Source organism: Tetrao urogallus (genome assembly GCF_951394365.1).
Source record: "Tetrao urogallus genome assembly, chromosome: 20".
NCBI classification, from domain to species: domain Eukaryota; kingdom Metazoa; phylum Chordata; class Aves; order Galliformes; family Phasianidae; genus Tetrao; species Tetrao urogallus.
This window is the reverse complement of record NC_136833.1, coordinates 3,526,832-3,543,554: the sequence shown is the minus strand read 5'-3', so window position 1 is coordinate 3,543,554 and position 16,723 is coordinate 3,526,832. Positions and strand designations below refer to the sequence as shown.

The 16,723-nt window shown below is 51.1% G+C and overlaps 1 protein-coding gene across 1 annotated transcript in view; it reads right to left on the bottom strand.

Annotated features, from left to right (window-relative positions):
* Positions 1-18: 18 nt before the first annotated feature.
* ATP2A3 (ATPase sarcoplasmic/endoplasmic reticulum Ca2+ transporting 3) overlaps positions 19-16,723 on the bottom strand; it is a gene marked incomplete at both ends in the record, with an annotated part of 32,798 nt that continues 16,093 nt past the window's right edge. Inside the window, 16 exons of the mRNA XM_079545112.1 lie at positions 19-94; positions 2,250-2,322; positions 3,798-3,915; positions 4,746-4,863; positions 5,091-5,224; positions 5,326-5,411; positions 5,491-5,693; positions 6,138-6,358; positions 6,429-6,764; positions 7,326-7,544; positions 8,538-8,663; positions 9,286-9,417; positions 9,717-9,819; positions 11,253-11,341; positions 15,085-15,549; positions 16,346-16,431. Of these exons, the coding sequence (XP_079401238.1) occupies positions 19-94; positions 2,250-2,322; positions 3,798-3,915; positions 4,746-4,863; positions 5,091-5,224; positions 5,326-5,411; positions 5,491-5,693; positions 6,138-6,358; positions 6,429-6,764; positions 7,326-7,544; positions 8,538-8,663; positions 9,286-9,417; positions 9,717-9,819; positions 11,253-11,341; positions 15,085-15,549; positions 16,346-16,431 (2,585 nt within the window). The remainder of the gene's footprint in view (positions 95-2,249; positions 2,323-3,797; positions 3,916-4,745; positions 4,864-5,090; positions 5,225-5,325; positions 5,412-5,490; positions 5,694-6,137; positions 6,359-6,428; positions 6,765-7,325; positions 7,545-8,537; positions 8,664-9,285; positions 9,418-9,716; positions 9,820-11,252; positions 11,342-15,084; positions 15,550-16,345; positions 16,432-16,723) is intronic.

Sequence of the window (16,723 nt, the reverse complement as noted above, 5' to 3'; positions counted from 1 at the left end):
GGGCACGCATGCAAACCCTCAGTCCGAGTTACACGTTTGGGGTCCTTTAGCCTGGAGCGTCTCCTTCGTGTCATTCATTTCTTGTCCTCTTCTCCTGAAACAAAAGAAAACAAGAAGAAAAAGCATTGGTAGGGGTTTGGGAGCTGCTCATGCTGTGTCTTGATATCCGCGTGCACTTCCAGCACAAGGACCAAGTGACCCATGGCACTTCTACAGCGCTCCTCAAACTAGAAGAGGGAGATGTAGGTTAGATGGTATGGGAAAATTCTTTACTCAGAAGTTGGTGAGGCCCTGGCACTGCTGCCCAGAGAAGTGTGGGTACCTCATCCTGGAGGTGCTCAAGGCCATGGATGGGGCCCTGGGCAGCCTGAGCTGGTGTGGGCAGCCAGCCTACGGCAGGGGGTTGGAAGAGGATGATCTTTGAGGTCTCTTCCAACTCTACCATTCTATAATTCTCAGCCTGGGCTCTACAGGTGCCAGCACACACAGCAATGTGAGGCTCAGTCCATTTTCCTGCTTGGGAAACAGAGGCATGGCAGCAGGCTGGCTCCAGTCATTGAACGCATTGCAAAAACCATGGGAGAAAACAGATTTTGGAATGGTCACAGCCCAGCTGCAAACACATGTCCTGCCTCAGCCTGAGGACAGTGCCCTCTTCCATGGAAAGGACCAAACAACAGAACAGAAAGGAGGAAGAAAAATAGCAAACAATCCAACTTTTTCCCAACTTCTGCCAAAATTTCCTTCTAGCAATGCTTGCAAGACCCTTTATATACCAAGATGAAACAAGCTGTTACTACAGCAGCATCCCTCAGCTACTTGATGCTAAACCTCACTGCTATCCACCTGGCACTGCATGGGCACTCCATGCAGTGAGTGGCTCTGTATCAGGCGCAGCCTTCCCCAGCTGCTCTGCACTGAAGCTGTGCAAGAGGTGGGTGCAGGGTTAGGGACAGGATGGGGACCCAGTTGTACACCGACAGCAAGCATCTAACTGCAGCCTTGTGCCCATAAATCCCAAATGAAGCTCTTGAAAATGCAAAATCCCAGCACACGCCATAGGTTCAGTAGGACCTGGACTCACAGTGCCCTTAAACTCCTGTAATTCTGTATCCAAACACACAGCTCAGCTTGGGGTCTGCCTCCTTGTGTTTGGCTTTAGTTGTAATGCGCTCCCATAAAGGGTGACGATGCAGCAGAGACACAGCCCAGCACTGATCCCAGTGAGCTGCTGCAGTACAGGGCTTCTGGCAGTCACACATCCCCTGCTGAGAGCCCCAGAGAAAGGGACATCCTCCCTCCCCCTCATCCACAGAGGTGGGTATGTGATGGGGACGTTGTTTCTTTACAGTGAGCGAGCACAAGGATTTTGGTCCCTGCAGATGAGGGAGGGCTCTGACTCAGGCTGGGATGGGGAATGGCGAAGCCCTAATGTCCTGGTGAAGATGCTGCTCAATGCCTTGGACAAGCTGAGGACCCTGCAGTAGCAACACTGACCCTTGAGATGGGTTTGCTTTGGGGTTTGGACCCGTGTCTGAGTTTTGTGCCTTTTGAAATCCACAGTGAAAAAGGACTTCTGCAAGATCTGAGCACAGATGCCTGGAAATCGACCTTCTGCACACCCAGGGGTTTGCAAAATGCAGCATACTAAAATGCACAGAGGACAGCAAGTAATATTAGTAGAAGAGATCCTTGAGGGCGGTCAGCCCCTGCAGTGATCCAGTGTGCACATGGGGAAGGACCAGGAGACCCTGCAGAACACCTCCAACCCCCTGGCCTGGACATGTGCAGGTCATTTCATGCCAAGCCAGCTCCCACTCACGCTTTTAACCAGAATGGAGACAGCAGAAAACTCAGTGTACGCCTGACAGAGCGGTGGGGTGGGGAGAGGAACGCAGAATACTGAGATCAGGGTGAAAATCCCCAGTCTCAGCTTTCTGCAGCCTCAGGGATGAGGAAAACTCAGCGTAATGGAAACACCATTTATCTCAGCCTGATCAACGGAGAAACATTTCCATGCAAAACCTGAATCAGCAAAACATCAGCTAAACATTGGCAGCCGTCAACCCAGTGCCCTTGGCCATCCCTTAGATTTTGGCCTCTCTGCTGCAGGTCCCATGCTCCAGACCAACCCCAAGCCCTGCCTAGCCAAATTTGCTGGGATGCAGTGTGGGTAGGTCCCCATAGAACTCAACAAGGCTTCAGAAGAAGCACGGCCACGTGGGGATGAGACACGTGGGGACGCCCACCCTTTCTCTGGAGTCCTGCAGGTTTTCAATTGGTGCTCCCCGCTCCACGTGTTTCTTACTGTCCTGAGAATTCCTGGCAAAAAAAAAAAAAAAAAAAAAAAATCACAACACCACATTTATAAGTGGCTTTTTGTTGTTATTGTTGCTGTTTGCCAAACTCCAGAGGAATTACGATGATGCAGGATTTTAATGATTTCTTTTAAATGTGATGATTGAAGCGTGATTTTGCTGTGATCGAGTAGTTGCATCAGAATCCCTTACTGGATAAAACACAGAGTGAATGGTGGGCATGCACAGCACCGTGACTGGGGGGCTCAGGGGATCCAGCACTTGAGGGACGTGGCACTGGGGACCAGAAGCAGGGAACGCTCCAAGCTCATGTTAGACTGAAAGAGGATCATCCCTTTCCAGAAACCGCCTCCAGAAACCTCACTTGGAGCTGGGTTGTTATAGCAAAACACAAAGTGTGGGAGACAGAAACACTCATCCCCAGAGCACAGATGGTGAAGCGAAGACCAAGGCCATGCATGGGAGCCAAGAACCCAACCAGCTCTCCTACATCCCAGCCCAGTGGCTGTGCCTGAAGATTGCTGCTATGTGATGAGATGTGCTGGGATGATGCAAGGCATCCAGCAGTCCAACAAGAGATGCAACAATTAAATAGCATTACACCAGGAGCAACTTCCAACTGGTCTGCAAAAACAAGAGCACCTCCACCTCTTGGTGATCAGGGAAGCTGGTGGGAGCACCCTGGGACCCAACGATGGTGGTGGTTGCAAGTTGCAGATATTTCTGCCTGCAATAATTTCCAATCCAAGATTTCCAGGTTTTTTGCATTCACACTGCACTGGGAGAAACCAAACTGGGCCACCATGATGCTCCGAACCTCCCCCTGGCCAGACCTCCCTTTAGCTCTGAAATGCAAGAACTGGCCCTGAAGGTTTAACTCAGTACTGAGATATCACCCACAGCAGTGTCTTTTTCAAGAAATGAAAGAAAACGATGATATCACCCACTCAGAGGGCTGTCTAAACACACGTCATGATTTACAGCGCGTGGGAAACACGGACCTGCTGTAAACAGGCTCCCTGAGTAGAGTTCAGCCAATGGCAACTCCAGTAAAACCAGTTTGTAAGGCACAGCTCCTACTAGGTCTTAAAACAGAGGTGCAAACATGAGACAGGGAGAGTCACAGAGGGGTGCAAAAATCAAAGGGACTTCTGTTGGAAAGCAATCTTTGATTCCTTTTGCTTTAAAGGAAGGAATCCAGTTCCCAGAGGTTGGAGAGGAGCTGGATAAACACATGTGGCAGATTTATCTGTTGTTCCTGCCTGCAGTGAGCATCTCCAGCAGACTGAGTATCAACAACTCTGCCTGGCGTGGCAGCTGGGGAAGAAGGGGTAGGAGAAAAAGTCCCTTTTTCATAGCTGAGAAAGCAGAGGTGGATGGACATGCAGTGCAGACACCATGTGAATTGCCCCAAGCCATCACCAACCCGAGCACAGCACCACGGGGCCCACAGCCCAGCACTGTGCTGCCCATTCTCACCCTCCAGGTGGTTACGGGAAAGGTACTTGAGTCCTTCATCGAGTAGGATGACTGGCAGGGAGATCTTCAGGACAACCACCCACTGCGGCCAGCTCAGCGGGGTCACTTGGAAGATGAGCTGCAAGGCAGAAAAGGGTTTGATATGTTAATTGGGAAGGAGATGGGATTTCTTTTTATTGCAGAGATGAGGTTAGCTTCTGTTGCAGGATACAGATTGAGCAAACATTGTCCAAAGTACAAGGAGGGAAGATCCAAACAGCTCAAAGGGCAGGATTTCTTCCAGGATTATCATCATTCCAAGAAGAATCAAAAGCGATGCACCTCACTTCTCCCTCAGAAGAAAAAGTGAAGCACAAGCTAGAATCATAGAATCATTAAGGCTGGAAAAGGCCTCTAATCTCATCTAGTCCAACCCACCACCACTAGTTCACCCACCACCACTACTGCCCACTGACCACATCCCTCAGTGCCACATCTCTGTGGTTCTTGAACATCTTTGGGGGTGGTGACACCACCACTCCCTGTGCCAGTGCCCAACCACTCTTCCAGAGAAGTTTTTCCTAATACCCAACTTGAGCCCTAGCACTGTATGTACACACTCAGTGGCATAATGAGGGACAGTGTCACCTCCTGGGCACAGCAAGCCACTTTATGTCACACACCCTTAGGTATCAACTGAAACATCCCCAGTCTTGTACCACAAAGGGAGGTGATGTCACCAAAAGATCTGCATCACCTCCTGGAGGCAGCCACACAGCTTTGTGCTGTCTATAAGGACAGTGTCTGACTTAGGTAAATGCTTGCTGCAGCAGGGTGACTCCTGACCCCACAGTAGTTTGAGCCCCAGGACTTGGGGACATTTGTCCCAGAACCTCCAAACACAAATGGTACCCCAGAGTCACATGAGAGGCCCCCAAGCTGCATGCGGAGGTGGTACAGGGTACTCACAGGCATGGGCTTGACGTAGAGGATGAAGAAATGCAGAGCCATGGACATGACGATGGCCCCCAGCAGCCAGATGTTGAGCCATGGGGGCATTCGCAGCAGTGACTGGTTCTCAGAGACACTGGGAAAGCAAGGGGACATCGTGAATGCCAAAAGCCTCCTGGTCCCCACATGTGCCCAAGCTTCTTCACTTCCAGACCGTTCATCTTCAAGCTTTGCCATGATGTGGATCTGGACACCCAACTGGAGTGGGTCTGCTGGGTAAAGCAAAGCCCTCAGCCCACTAAGAGTTGCCTAAAGAGACCCTACAAGACATGGGTCATGTGGAGCAATCCTGCAGCCACCCACCTGTTCAGGGCATTGCACATTTCAATTGTCACCAGCACAGACAGAGCCATCGTGGTCGGGTATCGAGACTCGAAGATTTCACAATCAACTCCTTCAAAGATGGGGTTGTCTTCGGTGCATCGCATGAAGTTCCTCTGCCAGCACAGGAACCCACCAGTAAATATGTCTTTCCCATCAGGAACATGTGACCATCACAACCACAAACAAAAAGGGGGAGGGGAAGACCTCAACTCACCAACTGATGGAAGGAGACCTGCGGTCCTTCAGTGTCGTACAAGAACCACCAGGTTGCTGCGCCCACCGTGGCCAGCCCCACGTACACTGTGACCAAGAAAGACTCCTTAGCTGGAGCCCGGCCATGGTCCCCCTGCCCAGCTTTGTGCCAGACCACGGGGCTCACCTCCAATGGCCAGGTAACGGAAGAAGAGCCATCCACTGATAAGAGGCTCCTTGGGGTTGCGCGGCAGCTTGTCCATGATGTCCAGATCAGGGGGGTTGAATCCCAGCGCGGTGGCTGGCAGCCCATCCGTCACCAGGTTCACCCACAGCAGCTGCACTGGGATGAGGGCTTCGGGCAGGCCCAGAATGGCTGTCAGGAAGATGCTGCAGGGGGAAAAGCCAGAGGTATTGAGTTAGAAAGTGTCTGTGTTGTAAAAGGGAAAAGTGAGCAGGAACACTGGGTTCTAGTGCGCCAAACTCAGTTTAGGGAAATGACTTTTTACATGGTCTAAGAGGGGAATGGCTTTAAATTAAAAGAGAACAGGTTTAAATCAGACATTAGGAGGAAATTTTTTACTCAGAGGATGCTGAGACCCTGGCACAGCTGCCCGGAAAAGTGTGGGTGCCCCATCCCTGGAGATGCCCGTGGCCAGGTTGGATGGGCAGCCTGATCTGGTGGGGGACAACCAGCCCACAGCAGTGGGTTAAAACTGGATCATCTTTTAAGATCCCTCCCAACCCAACCATTCTACGATTCTGTGACACGAGCTGGTGACAAATATCAGTACCAAGACACCCCACAGCTGCTGCCCACAACAGGGTTCTCACCACACAACCTCCCCGACGTTGGAGGAGATGAGATAGCGGATGAACTGCTTCATGTTGTTGTAGATGGCCCTGCCCTCCTCCACGGCGGACACGATGGTGGAGAAGTTGTCGTCAGAGAGCACCATCTCAGCAGCTGACTTGGCAACAGCCGTGCCGGACCCCATGGCGATGCCGATCTCGGCTTTCTTCAGGGCTGGGGCATCGTTGACGCCATCGCCCGTCTGCACGAAGTCATGATTAAAGCGTTGTGAGGGCAGGGTCCGGGCAGGGAGGAGGAGGCCGGGGACTCACCATGGCGGTGATCTCATTGAAGGACTGCAGGTACTCAACGATGCGGGACTTGTGCGCCGGCTCAACGCGGGCGAAGCAGCGAGCCTCGCGACACGCCTGCCGCTGTGCCTCTGGGGACAGCTCATCGAACTCCCGGCCCGTGTAGGCCTTGCCAGCCACATCCTCGCTCTCCGTGAAGATGCCGATGCGGCGGCAGATGGCCACCGCCGTGCCTTTGTTGTCGCCCGTGATCATGATGACGCGGATGCCGGCCTTGCGGCACATCTCAATGGAGGAAGTGACCTCCTTGCGGGGAGGGTCCAGCATCCCCACGCAGCCCACAAAGGTCAGATTGGTCTGAGGGGACAGCATAGACCACATTGACCCCAAGAATACAAATCACATCCTCCCTATCGTGAGACCACTGTGGGCATAGCGATTCCAGGGCACTTGGGGAGAAAACTTTTATGATTTTTCCCATTAGTGGTTCAGGGGAGCCATTTCTCATCAGTGGCTCCCCACAACCTCAGTACAAAGGGATGTTCCCATCTCCTCCAGTGCTCCTCACACATCTCCACTTCACTCACATCCACCACATCCCTCCTGGAGGTCCCGGTCTTGGCAGTCATTGCATGAGGATGTACACCAATGGGATTGGGCCCTTGTCTTTAGGGAAGGACACCAGAAGGACAGAGCCGTTGGTTTTGGGGATGGACACCAGTGGGACAGAGTCCTTGGCTTTGGGGATGGACACCAGTGGGACATAGCCCTTGGCTTTGGGGTCAGCCTCATTGCATGCAGCTCTGCTATGGGAATTGGAGAGAATGAACAAAGCTATTGCACCACCCAGAGAAATCAAGGGAGAAATACCACTGGGGCAGCTGGAAACTTGAGAAATAAAGGGAAAAGCTGTAGTACCTCATAATGGGCAAAGGTGGTGGAGTCGTGTAACTGCATGGTCTCCCTGTGGACGGGTGCATCATGGGTGGCCAATGCCAGGCAGCGCAGCGTGTCGATGCCCATGCCCCAGTCCCGGATCCGGCTCAGGATCTTCTCCCTCACAGGTGTGGTCAGCGGAACCCTGGCTGTGCCCACACGGACATGGGTGCAGCGCTCGATCACACTCTCTGGGGCACCCTGGGAAGTAGCGGGAGGTGAGGAGCTGCTTTCTGGGGGTCATTCCTGGTCTGCTGCCCTCATCACCCCAGCACAAAGATCTTTGGTGCACAAGAGACAAATCCGGCTGCATGCAGAGCAACATCCTCTGTATGTGAGCTTGGGAGCAATGAGTGAGGGATGTATGCTATGGGAATGTGAACCTGGAGACTGAGCATCTCCTGCTAGCACTGAGCCTGAGGAAGTGACAGCAAAAAGTCTGGGAGGAGGAGAAAGGAATCTTCCCAAAATGTGAGCACGAGCACATCCTGGCAGCACAGCGCACTAGGTGGCAGCCTTGACACGAGAGACTGTGGCTGGGAAGGATGAAGTGGTCTCAGGTAGGTGGGCATGGAATCTGCTCCACGGGGATCTGCCTCATTCCTGCCTGCCTGAGGGGCTCCCACCCCACTGTCCCCAAAGGGAAAGGGGGGCCCTACCAAAAAAAAATGTGCTGCTACCTGTAGGATGTTCACGATGCCTTTGTGATTTAGGAACACATGGCCTTGAGCATCGTAGCTTCTCACCCCGTCCCTTTATGACCCTGATGTTCCCCTTTAATTTGACATTTGCAATCCCTCTATTGCTTCTCTGAAAATCGCTTGCAAGGATGGCAGCTCTGGGTGGCCTCTACTCGACCTGGAGGACAGAGTTCACCCAGAAGCTCTGTGGGTGGGAACACGGGGACAAAATTCCTCTCAGAGTCAGTGGAGAAATTCCTGCAGCATCTCCTTCACTTCTTTCTCTTGGGAAGAAAACACCCTATAAATACTATTTTATTTCTGTTTACAGTGGAAAGCCGAACCATTTAGGCATTGCTATTGGCCGTGGTGTCCAGGCATAATACGTAGAGCCTGAATTTGGGGCACAGGAAGATCCTGTGTTCCCAACACCAGGATGCTCAGCACAATCCAAGGCAGGAGACAAACCCCAAAGCATCACTGCACCATTAAGCACCAAGTCCTCACCCCATACCTTGACAAACATCTTGCTGCCAGCAGAGTTGTGACCAGGGCCAGTGGGCGTGCAGTACACTGACATGGACTTGCGATCGCGGGAGAACTCAAGGGTGCACTCCTTCCTCATCAGATGTTTGATCACCTGTGAGACAGCACTGCTGTTAATAATTGCGGGAGCAAAATGCACAAAAAGACAGCAGCTGGTCCTTGTCACCCTCTTGTGTCCCCATATCAGCATCACAGCAGCCGAGCAAGCTCCTTGGAGGATGCGTCTTGTCCCAGAAAAGCCATCTGCAGGGCAGCCAAGGCCAATTTGAATTATTTTCCATCAAGGGGAGCGGGGATGCCGTCCACCTTGTTCACTGCATGCCCAAAGTATTTTGCAATTATTATTTTTTGTTGCTAGGACGGTGTCGAATATGAAAAATCTAATGGCACGACACCAAATCCAGATGGGAGACGAAGTGCATTTTAACCAGGAGAGGGAGACACGGCAGAGCAGCAGAGCAGCAGAGCAGTCAGTGCTGGAGATTCATACACCAGAAACAGAGGTGTTTCCATGAGATAGCCTGGGTCAAGCAGGAATTGCAGTGCTGGGAGGTGGGTTTGATGCACGCTGCAGAGGATGGTTCAGGGCTCCTGTGGTGAGCACAGACCTGAAGATTTTCTAAGGTTCAGCCCCTTATGAACTAAGAAATTGCATCCTTGTGCCACACCAGCACCTTTATCACCACCCCCAAGCTCTTCTCATCCCTTTCACTCACTGAATTGCAGGCATTGGCTCGCTCCACCTTGGAGAGCTTGCTGGTGTCTGTGTCGAAGACGTTCATCTTTTCCACCAAGCACGTCAGGGCAGTTTCAGTGGCTTCCCCTACCTTCTCGTAGACTTTTTTTGACTGGAAAGCAGGAAATAACAGAGCTCAAGCGTTGGAGCACATCCCCTCAATGCATCTCCAACCCAGGATGTCCCACAGATGAAGCCATGGGTTAAACCCAATGGACCACATATCACACGCAGCACAACATCCCTACTAGAGACAGGCTGCATTCAAGGTATAGAAAGGTACAGAAAAGTACAGAAACCCTTTTCCCAGAGGGGATAAGACAGGCAAATATCCACTGATTTTGCCCCCAGGAAGGCCCAAAGGGAAAGGAAAAGCCCACTGGGAGCCTGCAGCAACCTGTCCCCACGCACCTCATTGTAGTCCAGTGAGGAGTCGTTGCAGAGAGCACAGATAGTAGCCAGCTCCACCAGCCCATCGTACTGCCCACACTGCACTGGCTGCTCGTCCTTCAGGCTGTGGGAGGGAAACAACTGTTTGGAGTCTGGCCCTTCACACGGCTACACGAGAAATAGAGCTTAGCTTTTCCCCATGTAGCCCTTGGGAAATTTGCTGCAAAGAGGGGGAAAGAGCCTGGTTCAGGCTCATGGAGCAGTGATAAAAGCTTGGGGTCATTTTGTGCTTTAAGAAATGGGGCAGGGCTGCGTGCAGATGAAATAACACATGGTGCAAATGAGCTCCTGAAGTGCTCCAGAATAAAAATGGCAGCAGAGAAACCACGATAACTGGAAATGGTGTTCTATAGGCCTTCTGCTCCCCTTGGGTCATCAAAGCAGGGGCTGTGAACAGCTGGATATAGAATGAATAAGGTTGGAAACGGTCAGTAAGATCACCCAGTCTAACCATCAACCCATCCCCGCTGTAACACTAAATCATGAGCCTCAATGCCACTCCACCCTTTTATCGAACACTTCCAATGGTGGTTATGAAGGTGATGAAAGAAAAGGGGCAGAGAACTTTTGCCCCAGAAAAGGGGCAAAGGCACCCCAGGGTCTCCACATGCTCAATGTCCAGAGGAGCTGCAGGACCAGGTTCCTCTCCCCAGCCCCCCACTGCCCCATGCTGGAAATGGCCAGGCATATTTTGGGATGAAACAAAGCTGATCCAGACCCCAGGAGAGGTAACTGCAGGTTAGAGCTGTGCAAACTCAGCCACTCACCCGCTTGCTGGAAAAATAATTTGTCAGGCATTTATTAGGATCAGTTTATTCCACTGCAGCTTCCCAATGGAAAGAACATTTTGGAGCCCTTGTTACAGCTCAGGAGCGGAAAGCAGGGAGCGGCCAAGAAAATCTGAAAAATCTGTTTGCACAGGGATGAAAGCACTTCAGGCTGCGTTCTGGTGTTTGAGAAGGCAGAAATACTGGGGATGGCTTTTGCAGTGTGTGATGCCCTGAACAGAGCTGGGAAGGGACCGTGCTGGGAAAGGCATAGGTAGAAACACTGCTGGCTGGGTGCTGCAAATGAACCTGAGAAAGGGAGACTGCAGCCTCAGGAGGGAGCAGACAAGCACAGCCCATCAGTCCTTACTGAGATGAAAAGCACCCACTAATGCCAGCTTATGACCTATCTCACATTTTAATGGAGACTCTTAGTGAAAGATCAAATTGGCTTTATAAATATTCATGAAATTAACTCTGAAGCTGCCCTGAAGTGCAGTCGCTGCATGAATGAGCAAAGGGGACCGTGGCAAGGACAAGTCAGGGAACATCTCCCTGCAGTGACACACGATGGGGAGAGAAAAGAAGCATTTGCTCCCCTCCATGTGCAATACTCAATGCAGCCACAAACTGATACCCAAAGCCCCAATTTCTCCACAGCTACAGGGGTGAAACTGGGTCTCCCTGTGCAGCCACCAGCTGCACCCTGCAGCACAGGGACCGTACTCACATCTGTCCCTCGGGGGCGTAGGTGGAGCCGGTGATGCTGAACTCATGCAGGCTGCACTGGGTACCCTCCACCTTCTCCATGATGAACATCTGCAAGGGGACAGATGGACACGGAGAGTTAGGCAGTGATTTTCTGGCATGCACCACTCCCAGCTTCCACATGTGCCTCCTCCAGCTCCTTTTGTTCCATTGCAGAGGAGCGGTGCCTGGGCAGTTTCTAAGCAGCTGCTGGTATTGTCCTTGGAGCAGGGCTGGGGTTCTGCTGCCCAGCAGGAGGGACAGGATCCGACCAGCCACAGGACCCCATGCCCCCCTTCCCAGACGGCTCCCAGCCACCAGCTTGCACTGCACGTTCCCCAGGTTACAGCTTGGTTAATTAAGCCCCAGAGAGTTGTAAAAGTCCAACATGCTCTAATTCGGAGCAATTTTTGCCTTTCAAACACCTTCCAGGCCCATTCTTGCCATTACAGTGAGAGCAACGAGACCAAAAGGAATTAACATGCAATAAAAATCCTCCTCTTTCCACCTCCCCTCGGCTCCTCTTGGCACAGTCCCCTAGCCCATCAGCATCACCGTCAGCTCCTGACCTGGCCAGGACAAGGGCACAGCAATGCTCCTGCCTGCCTAATTGTTATTTATGATCCATGCTGGAGCCAAAAAGCAATATAATTAACAAATAACATTGGTTGGATGGAATGCATGTTCCCGGCCAAGAGGCAGCAATGCTTTCCTCACTCCACAGTCCTGCTTGGTGGTTTGGAAATGTGATGCAGAGACAATTACCCTTCATTTCCCGAAGATTTAATTAATTAAAACTTTCCCACGACCCATCATTAAGGCACAGCTGCATTTAGGATGTTGGTTGCTGTCACATTTGCCCCAGGACTGAGCATCAGCCCATTCTCCTGGGGACAGCATCTGCATTATTTCACCCATCTCTGTTCCCTGAGCCCTCTGTTCCCTGAGCATCCCTGAGGGAATTTGAAGAAAAGTGCATGGCAAAAAGTGGCAGAAGAGACATGGATCCTCCAGTCACTCACTAACACACAGCAGAGCTCGATAAAGAGCCCAAAGATCACATCTCCTTGGGGCAACTGAATCAGACACTTGAAACAGAGGAAAACGTGGCTGAAATTTCCTAAACGGGAGGCTTCAGCAATGCAGCACCTGGTCTGAGACAGCACCAAAAGGGATTCCTGAAGGGGGAGCATCCTTTGTGTCTTTTCAAGAAGTCCAATGCCTTTGGCCAACAACTGAGCCAACACCTCCTGACCCCTTCAGAAAGCAGCCTTCCATACTCAGAAATGCAGGCTGGCCTCATATTTATTAAAAATCCTGAAAACATCCACCCCCACCACTGGTGTTTTTGCACGATACGAGATCTTTTGTTTTCAAACACAACTACGAAACAATCAGCACTTCCACAAAAGCAACTTTCTTACTAGAAAAAGAAAAAAAATACATAAATCATTCCATGCCCTCTATTTTTCCATGCCAATTTAAAATAGGTGGAACCCACAGCAAACAGAGGTTACGTCAGATTTCCTGCCTGCTCCTAGCTTGCACGACCACAAGGGTATTTGCAGGCTTTTGGGGTGATGTTTCTGGCAGAAAAGGGGCACGGTGCAAGCAATAGGTGTCCATTTATATATATTTTCTGTGATCTCTTTTTTTAAAAAAAAGCACTCATCAAAAGGCAAGCGAGGCAGGAGAGCTGTCTGGAGTAGCAGAAGGTTGTCATCAGCGTCATTCACCCATCAGCCAGCCCACGCAGCAGCGTCATTTTCCTCCAACACCAGAGGTGGCCCCAAGTGACAGCACCCACCAAAAGCCAGCACGGCACAGCCACGATGCTGGGAAACCCTGAGCATGCCAGGCATCAAGAGATAACTGACTGGGGTTGCTCTACAGAGACACAGCTGCTGAATCATGGCACAGCAGCAGGCCCAAACTCATGCAGCATCTCTGCTCAACAACTGAGTTACAGTGCATAACAGGATGCTGTAAGATCTTTGTGATGAGTAGAATGGAATAGAACAAGAGTAGAGCAGAACAAGAGTAGAATATAGAACGAATCCCAGTTGCAAGAGACTCTACAGAGGTCACTGAGTCCAACTGTTAGACAATTTTGGGGCAGACCCAAAGTTAAAACAAAGTTTAGAGCACCATCCAAATGCATAGGGCATCAGCTGCCTCACTAGGAAGCCATTTCCAGCATCCACCCTCTTGATAAAGAGGTTTTTCTTAATTTCTAGTCCAAACCTCCCTGGTAGTAGCAGTGTGAAGCTGTTCATGTCACAGCTGAGCAGATTGTCTAAAAGGAAGCTGTGAGGGGACAGCTTCAAAAGCCTCACTAAAACCTGGAAAAACCACATTGCTTCAGCCACTAAGTGGGAGATCTGATCTTAGAAAGATACAAAATGATTTAGATGTCAGAGAGCCTGAGCCACCCATAAGGTGAGCAGTGCAAACCACAGCTTTCATCTGATATACTGAGTGGGTTTGTGGCTTGAGTGCTTCACCATGGTGCCGTCATCTCCAGCAGACCCAGGCCTGATGTCTGGCACACGGAGACTCGGCCAGCTCAGGCTCTGAGCACGTAGAAACACGTGGGATCTACACACCTGTGTCCTGCTGTGCACCCTGGCCACAGGAATGGGTTAAACGTTAACGGCTGTTTCTGTGCTCAGATGCTGGGCTTGTCCATCATTATTTATTTTTAATATATGCTATTTATTCATACATCATTTGCTTCGGGCCGATGGGAACCTCCCCCTCATGTCAAACACGGACAGCTCTGTCAGCCCCTTGATCCAGCAGGGCCTCCTTGTAAATCATTTACGGGGCAGAAACATCAGACGTTTCCAGTCGTTTGTGGCTTGTGCTGAGCAAACCAAAGCCTGTGGCCGGTTGCTGCTTCACTACCCAATTTTCAGAGAGCAGGGAGGGTGGCCAGGGCCATGTTTCCCTTTGGTGACATATTTTCCATGGTTCTCCTATAAAACTGACGCGCCAAGATCATGAAAAAAGCTTTCCTGAGGAATAATGGGGAAACTGAGAAGCACTGGGATGGCCCAGTCTTTCCTAACAAACCACCATGAACAGCTGGTCCCAAACCTTACACTGACCCTCCAACTTTGGGCTCACAGATGCCAGTTTTCTAATTTTGCGTGATCTGGAATTTCTCACCAGTTTGGTTAAAACAGAAGGAAAATGAGCAAGAGAGCAGAAGAGGTGTTGACCACATTGGCTTCTCCAGAAGCTGCATTAATACTGAACCCAGCCAGAAGAGACGCTCCATGGAGAAGGAGCCCTGAAACAAGTCCACAGATCTGCACCTCAGTGGTAGAAATTCAGAAAAGCTAATGAAAAGGTGAGATTTCTATTTATGATTGCACCAAGATAAGTCATAAACATCCTCACATCCTGCTGGGCTAGAAGGAAGCTCAGGCCTTCCTACATTGTTGTCTTACATGCTCACCTTGAAATTCCTAATGAGCAAAATGCAATGTTTGCGTGAGGACAAAACAAGTTTGAGTACTGCAACAGATTGGTGGAGACATCAAGCTCCATCACACCATGACAGAGCTCCAGCATCCCAGTACAGACATTCTTAACTCAGAAGGCAGTGAGGCAGTGGTACGGGCTGCCAAGAGAAATTGTAGGTACCCCATCCCTGGAGGCATTCAAGGTCAAGCAGGATGGGCCCTGGGCAGCCTGATTTGGTGGTTGGCCACCAGCCCACAGAGGGGCTGGAATTAGATGGCCTGTAAGGCACCCTCCAATCTAAGCCATTCTGTGATTCCGTGCTCCCCAAAATGCCCTGTGCTCACCCGGCAGACAGACATCTGGTTGGTGGTGAGGGTGCCGGTCTTGTCGGAGCAGATGACAGAGGTGCACCCCAGCGTCTCCACCGAGGGCAGGCTTCTCACGATGGCATTCTTCTTGGCCATGCGGCGGGTGCCCAGCGCCAGGCACGTGGTGATGACAGCTGGGAGGCCCTCAGGAATGGCAGCCACTGCCAGGGCCACCGATGTCTTGAAATAGTAGATGGCACCTCGAAACCAGGAGCCACCATGCACAGGGTCACTGAAGTGGCTGATGTTGATGACCCAGACGGCGATGCACACCAGGAAGATCACTTTGGAGAGCTGCTGGCTGAACTCATCCAGCTTCTGCTGCAAGGGGGTTTTCTCAGGCTCTGTCTCCACCATCTGGTTTCGGATCTTCCCGATCTCTGTGTACACCCCTGTTGCAATGACAATTCCCACGGCCTTCCCAGCTGCGATGTTGGTGCCCTGGGAGAGATGGAAGGGGGCAGTGAGTATATGGGCATGAAACCCCCCGGTCTGAGTGAGGAAATGGGCTGCTTCTCATGAAAGGGGAATATTAGATCTTAAGATCATCTTAAGAAGAAAACGAGGCATTGGGCCTCCCGGGTTCTTCATCTGGTAAAATCTGGGTGAGACTTTGCTCATTCTATACTCACGCACAGTCCCTGACTTGGTTAGAGAAGAGTGAACTTCATCCCCGGGCCCAAATTCCTTCAGCCATAAGGAGCCCTCTCAGCCCAGCTGAGATGATCTATGTTGAATGAGAGCAATTCAAGTGCTCTGATTCTTCAGGAACCCCCAAGCACTCAGGCAACCTGCTCCTCTTCCACTCTATGACAGTTTTGGCTTCTTGCAGTTCAGGGCTGTTTTGGACTTGACAGAAACCCACCACAAAGCAGCAGGTTGAACACTTGAAAGTGCCCTCATCCCTCTCAGGTTTGACTTCTGTCCAAGGGGCACAAGCAAAGAGGAAATTCAAACCCACAACAGACCCAGGTTCAATCACAAGCCTTTTCCTCATTAGTAACTCACCCTATGAGATACAAAACCAACTGAGATTGCCCAGGGTCAAAGAGCAACACATGCCAAACAAAATTTCATGGAAGCAACCCTCCATTTTTATGGATCTGAGACCCTTTTTACATAACTAGGATCAGCATGCAGCTGATACTGTTCCCTGCCCATAGACCTCCCATGTTCGGAGCTCTCATTGGTCTCTTTGCCTGTTGTCTGCAAAACCACAAGAAAGGTGGGGACTTACAGAGAAAAGCATGTTCTTTTTATCCTGGTTGACAGCACGGGGGTCAGGGATGGGGTCAGCATGTTTGATCACCGACATGGACTCCCCTGTCAAGGCAAGAGCAGGGAGATCATAGAATATCACAGAACATCCCAAGTTGGAAGGGAACCACAAGGAGTCCGACCCCTGGCTCCACACAGCACCACACAAAACCCAAACTTTATGCCCGAGTGTGTTGTCCAGACACTACTTGAACTCCAGCAGCTCGACCAACAGTGGTCATGTGGCTGCATGGTGGGACTGGAAAACCTTCATGAGACCACGGACATTGCGTGGGAATGCCCCACACTTAGCATTTAGCAGAGCTTTGAATGATGTACTGAGAATGATGAGCCCTAC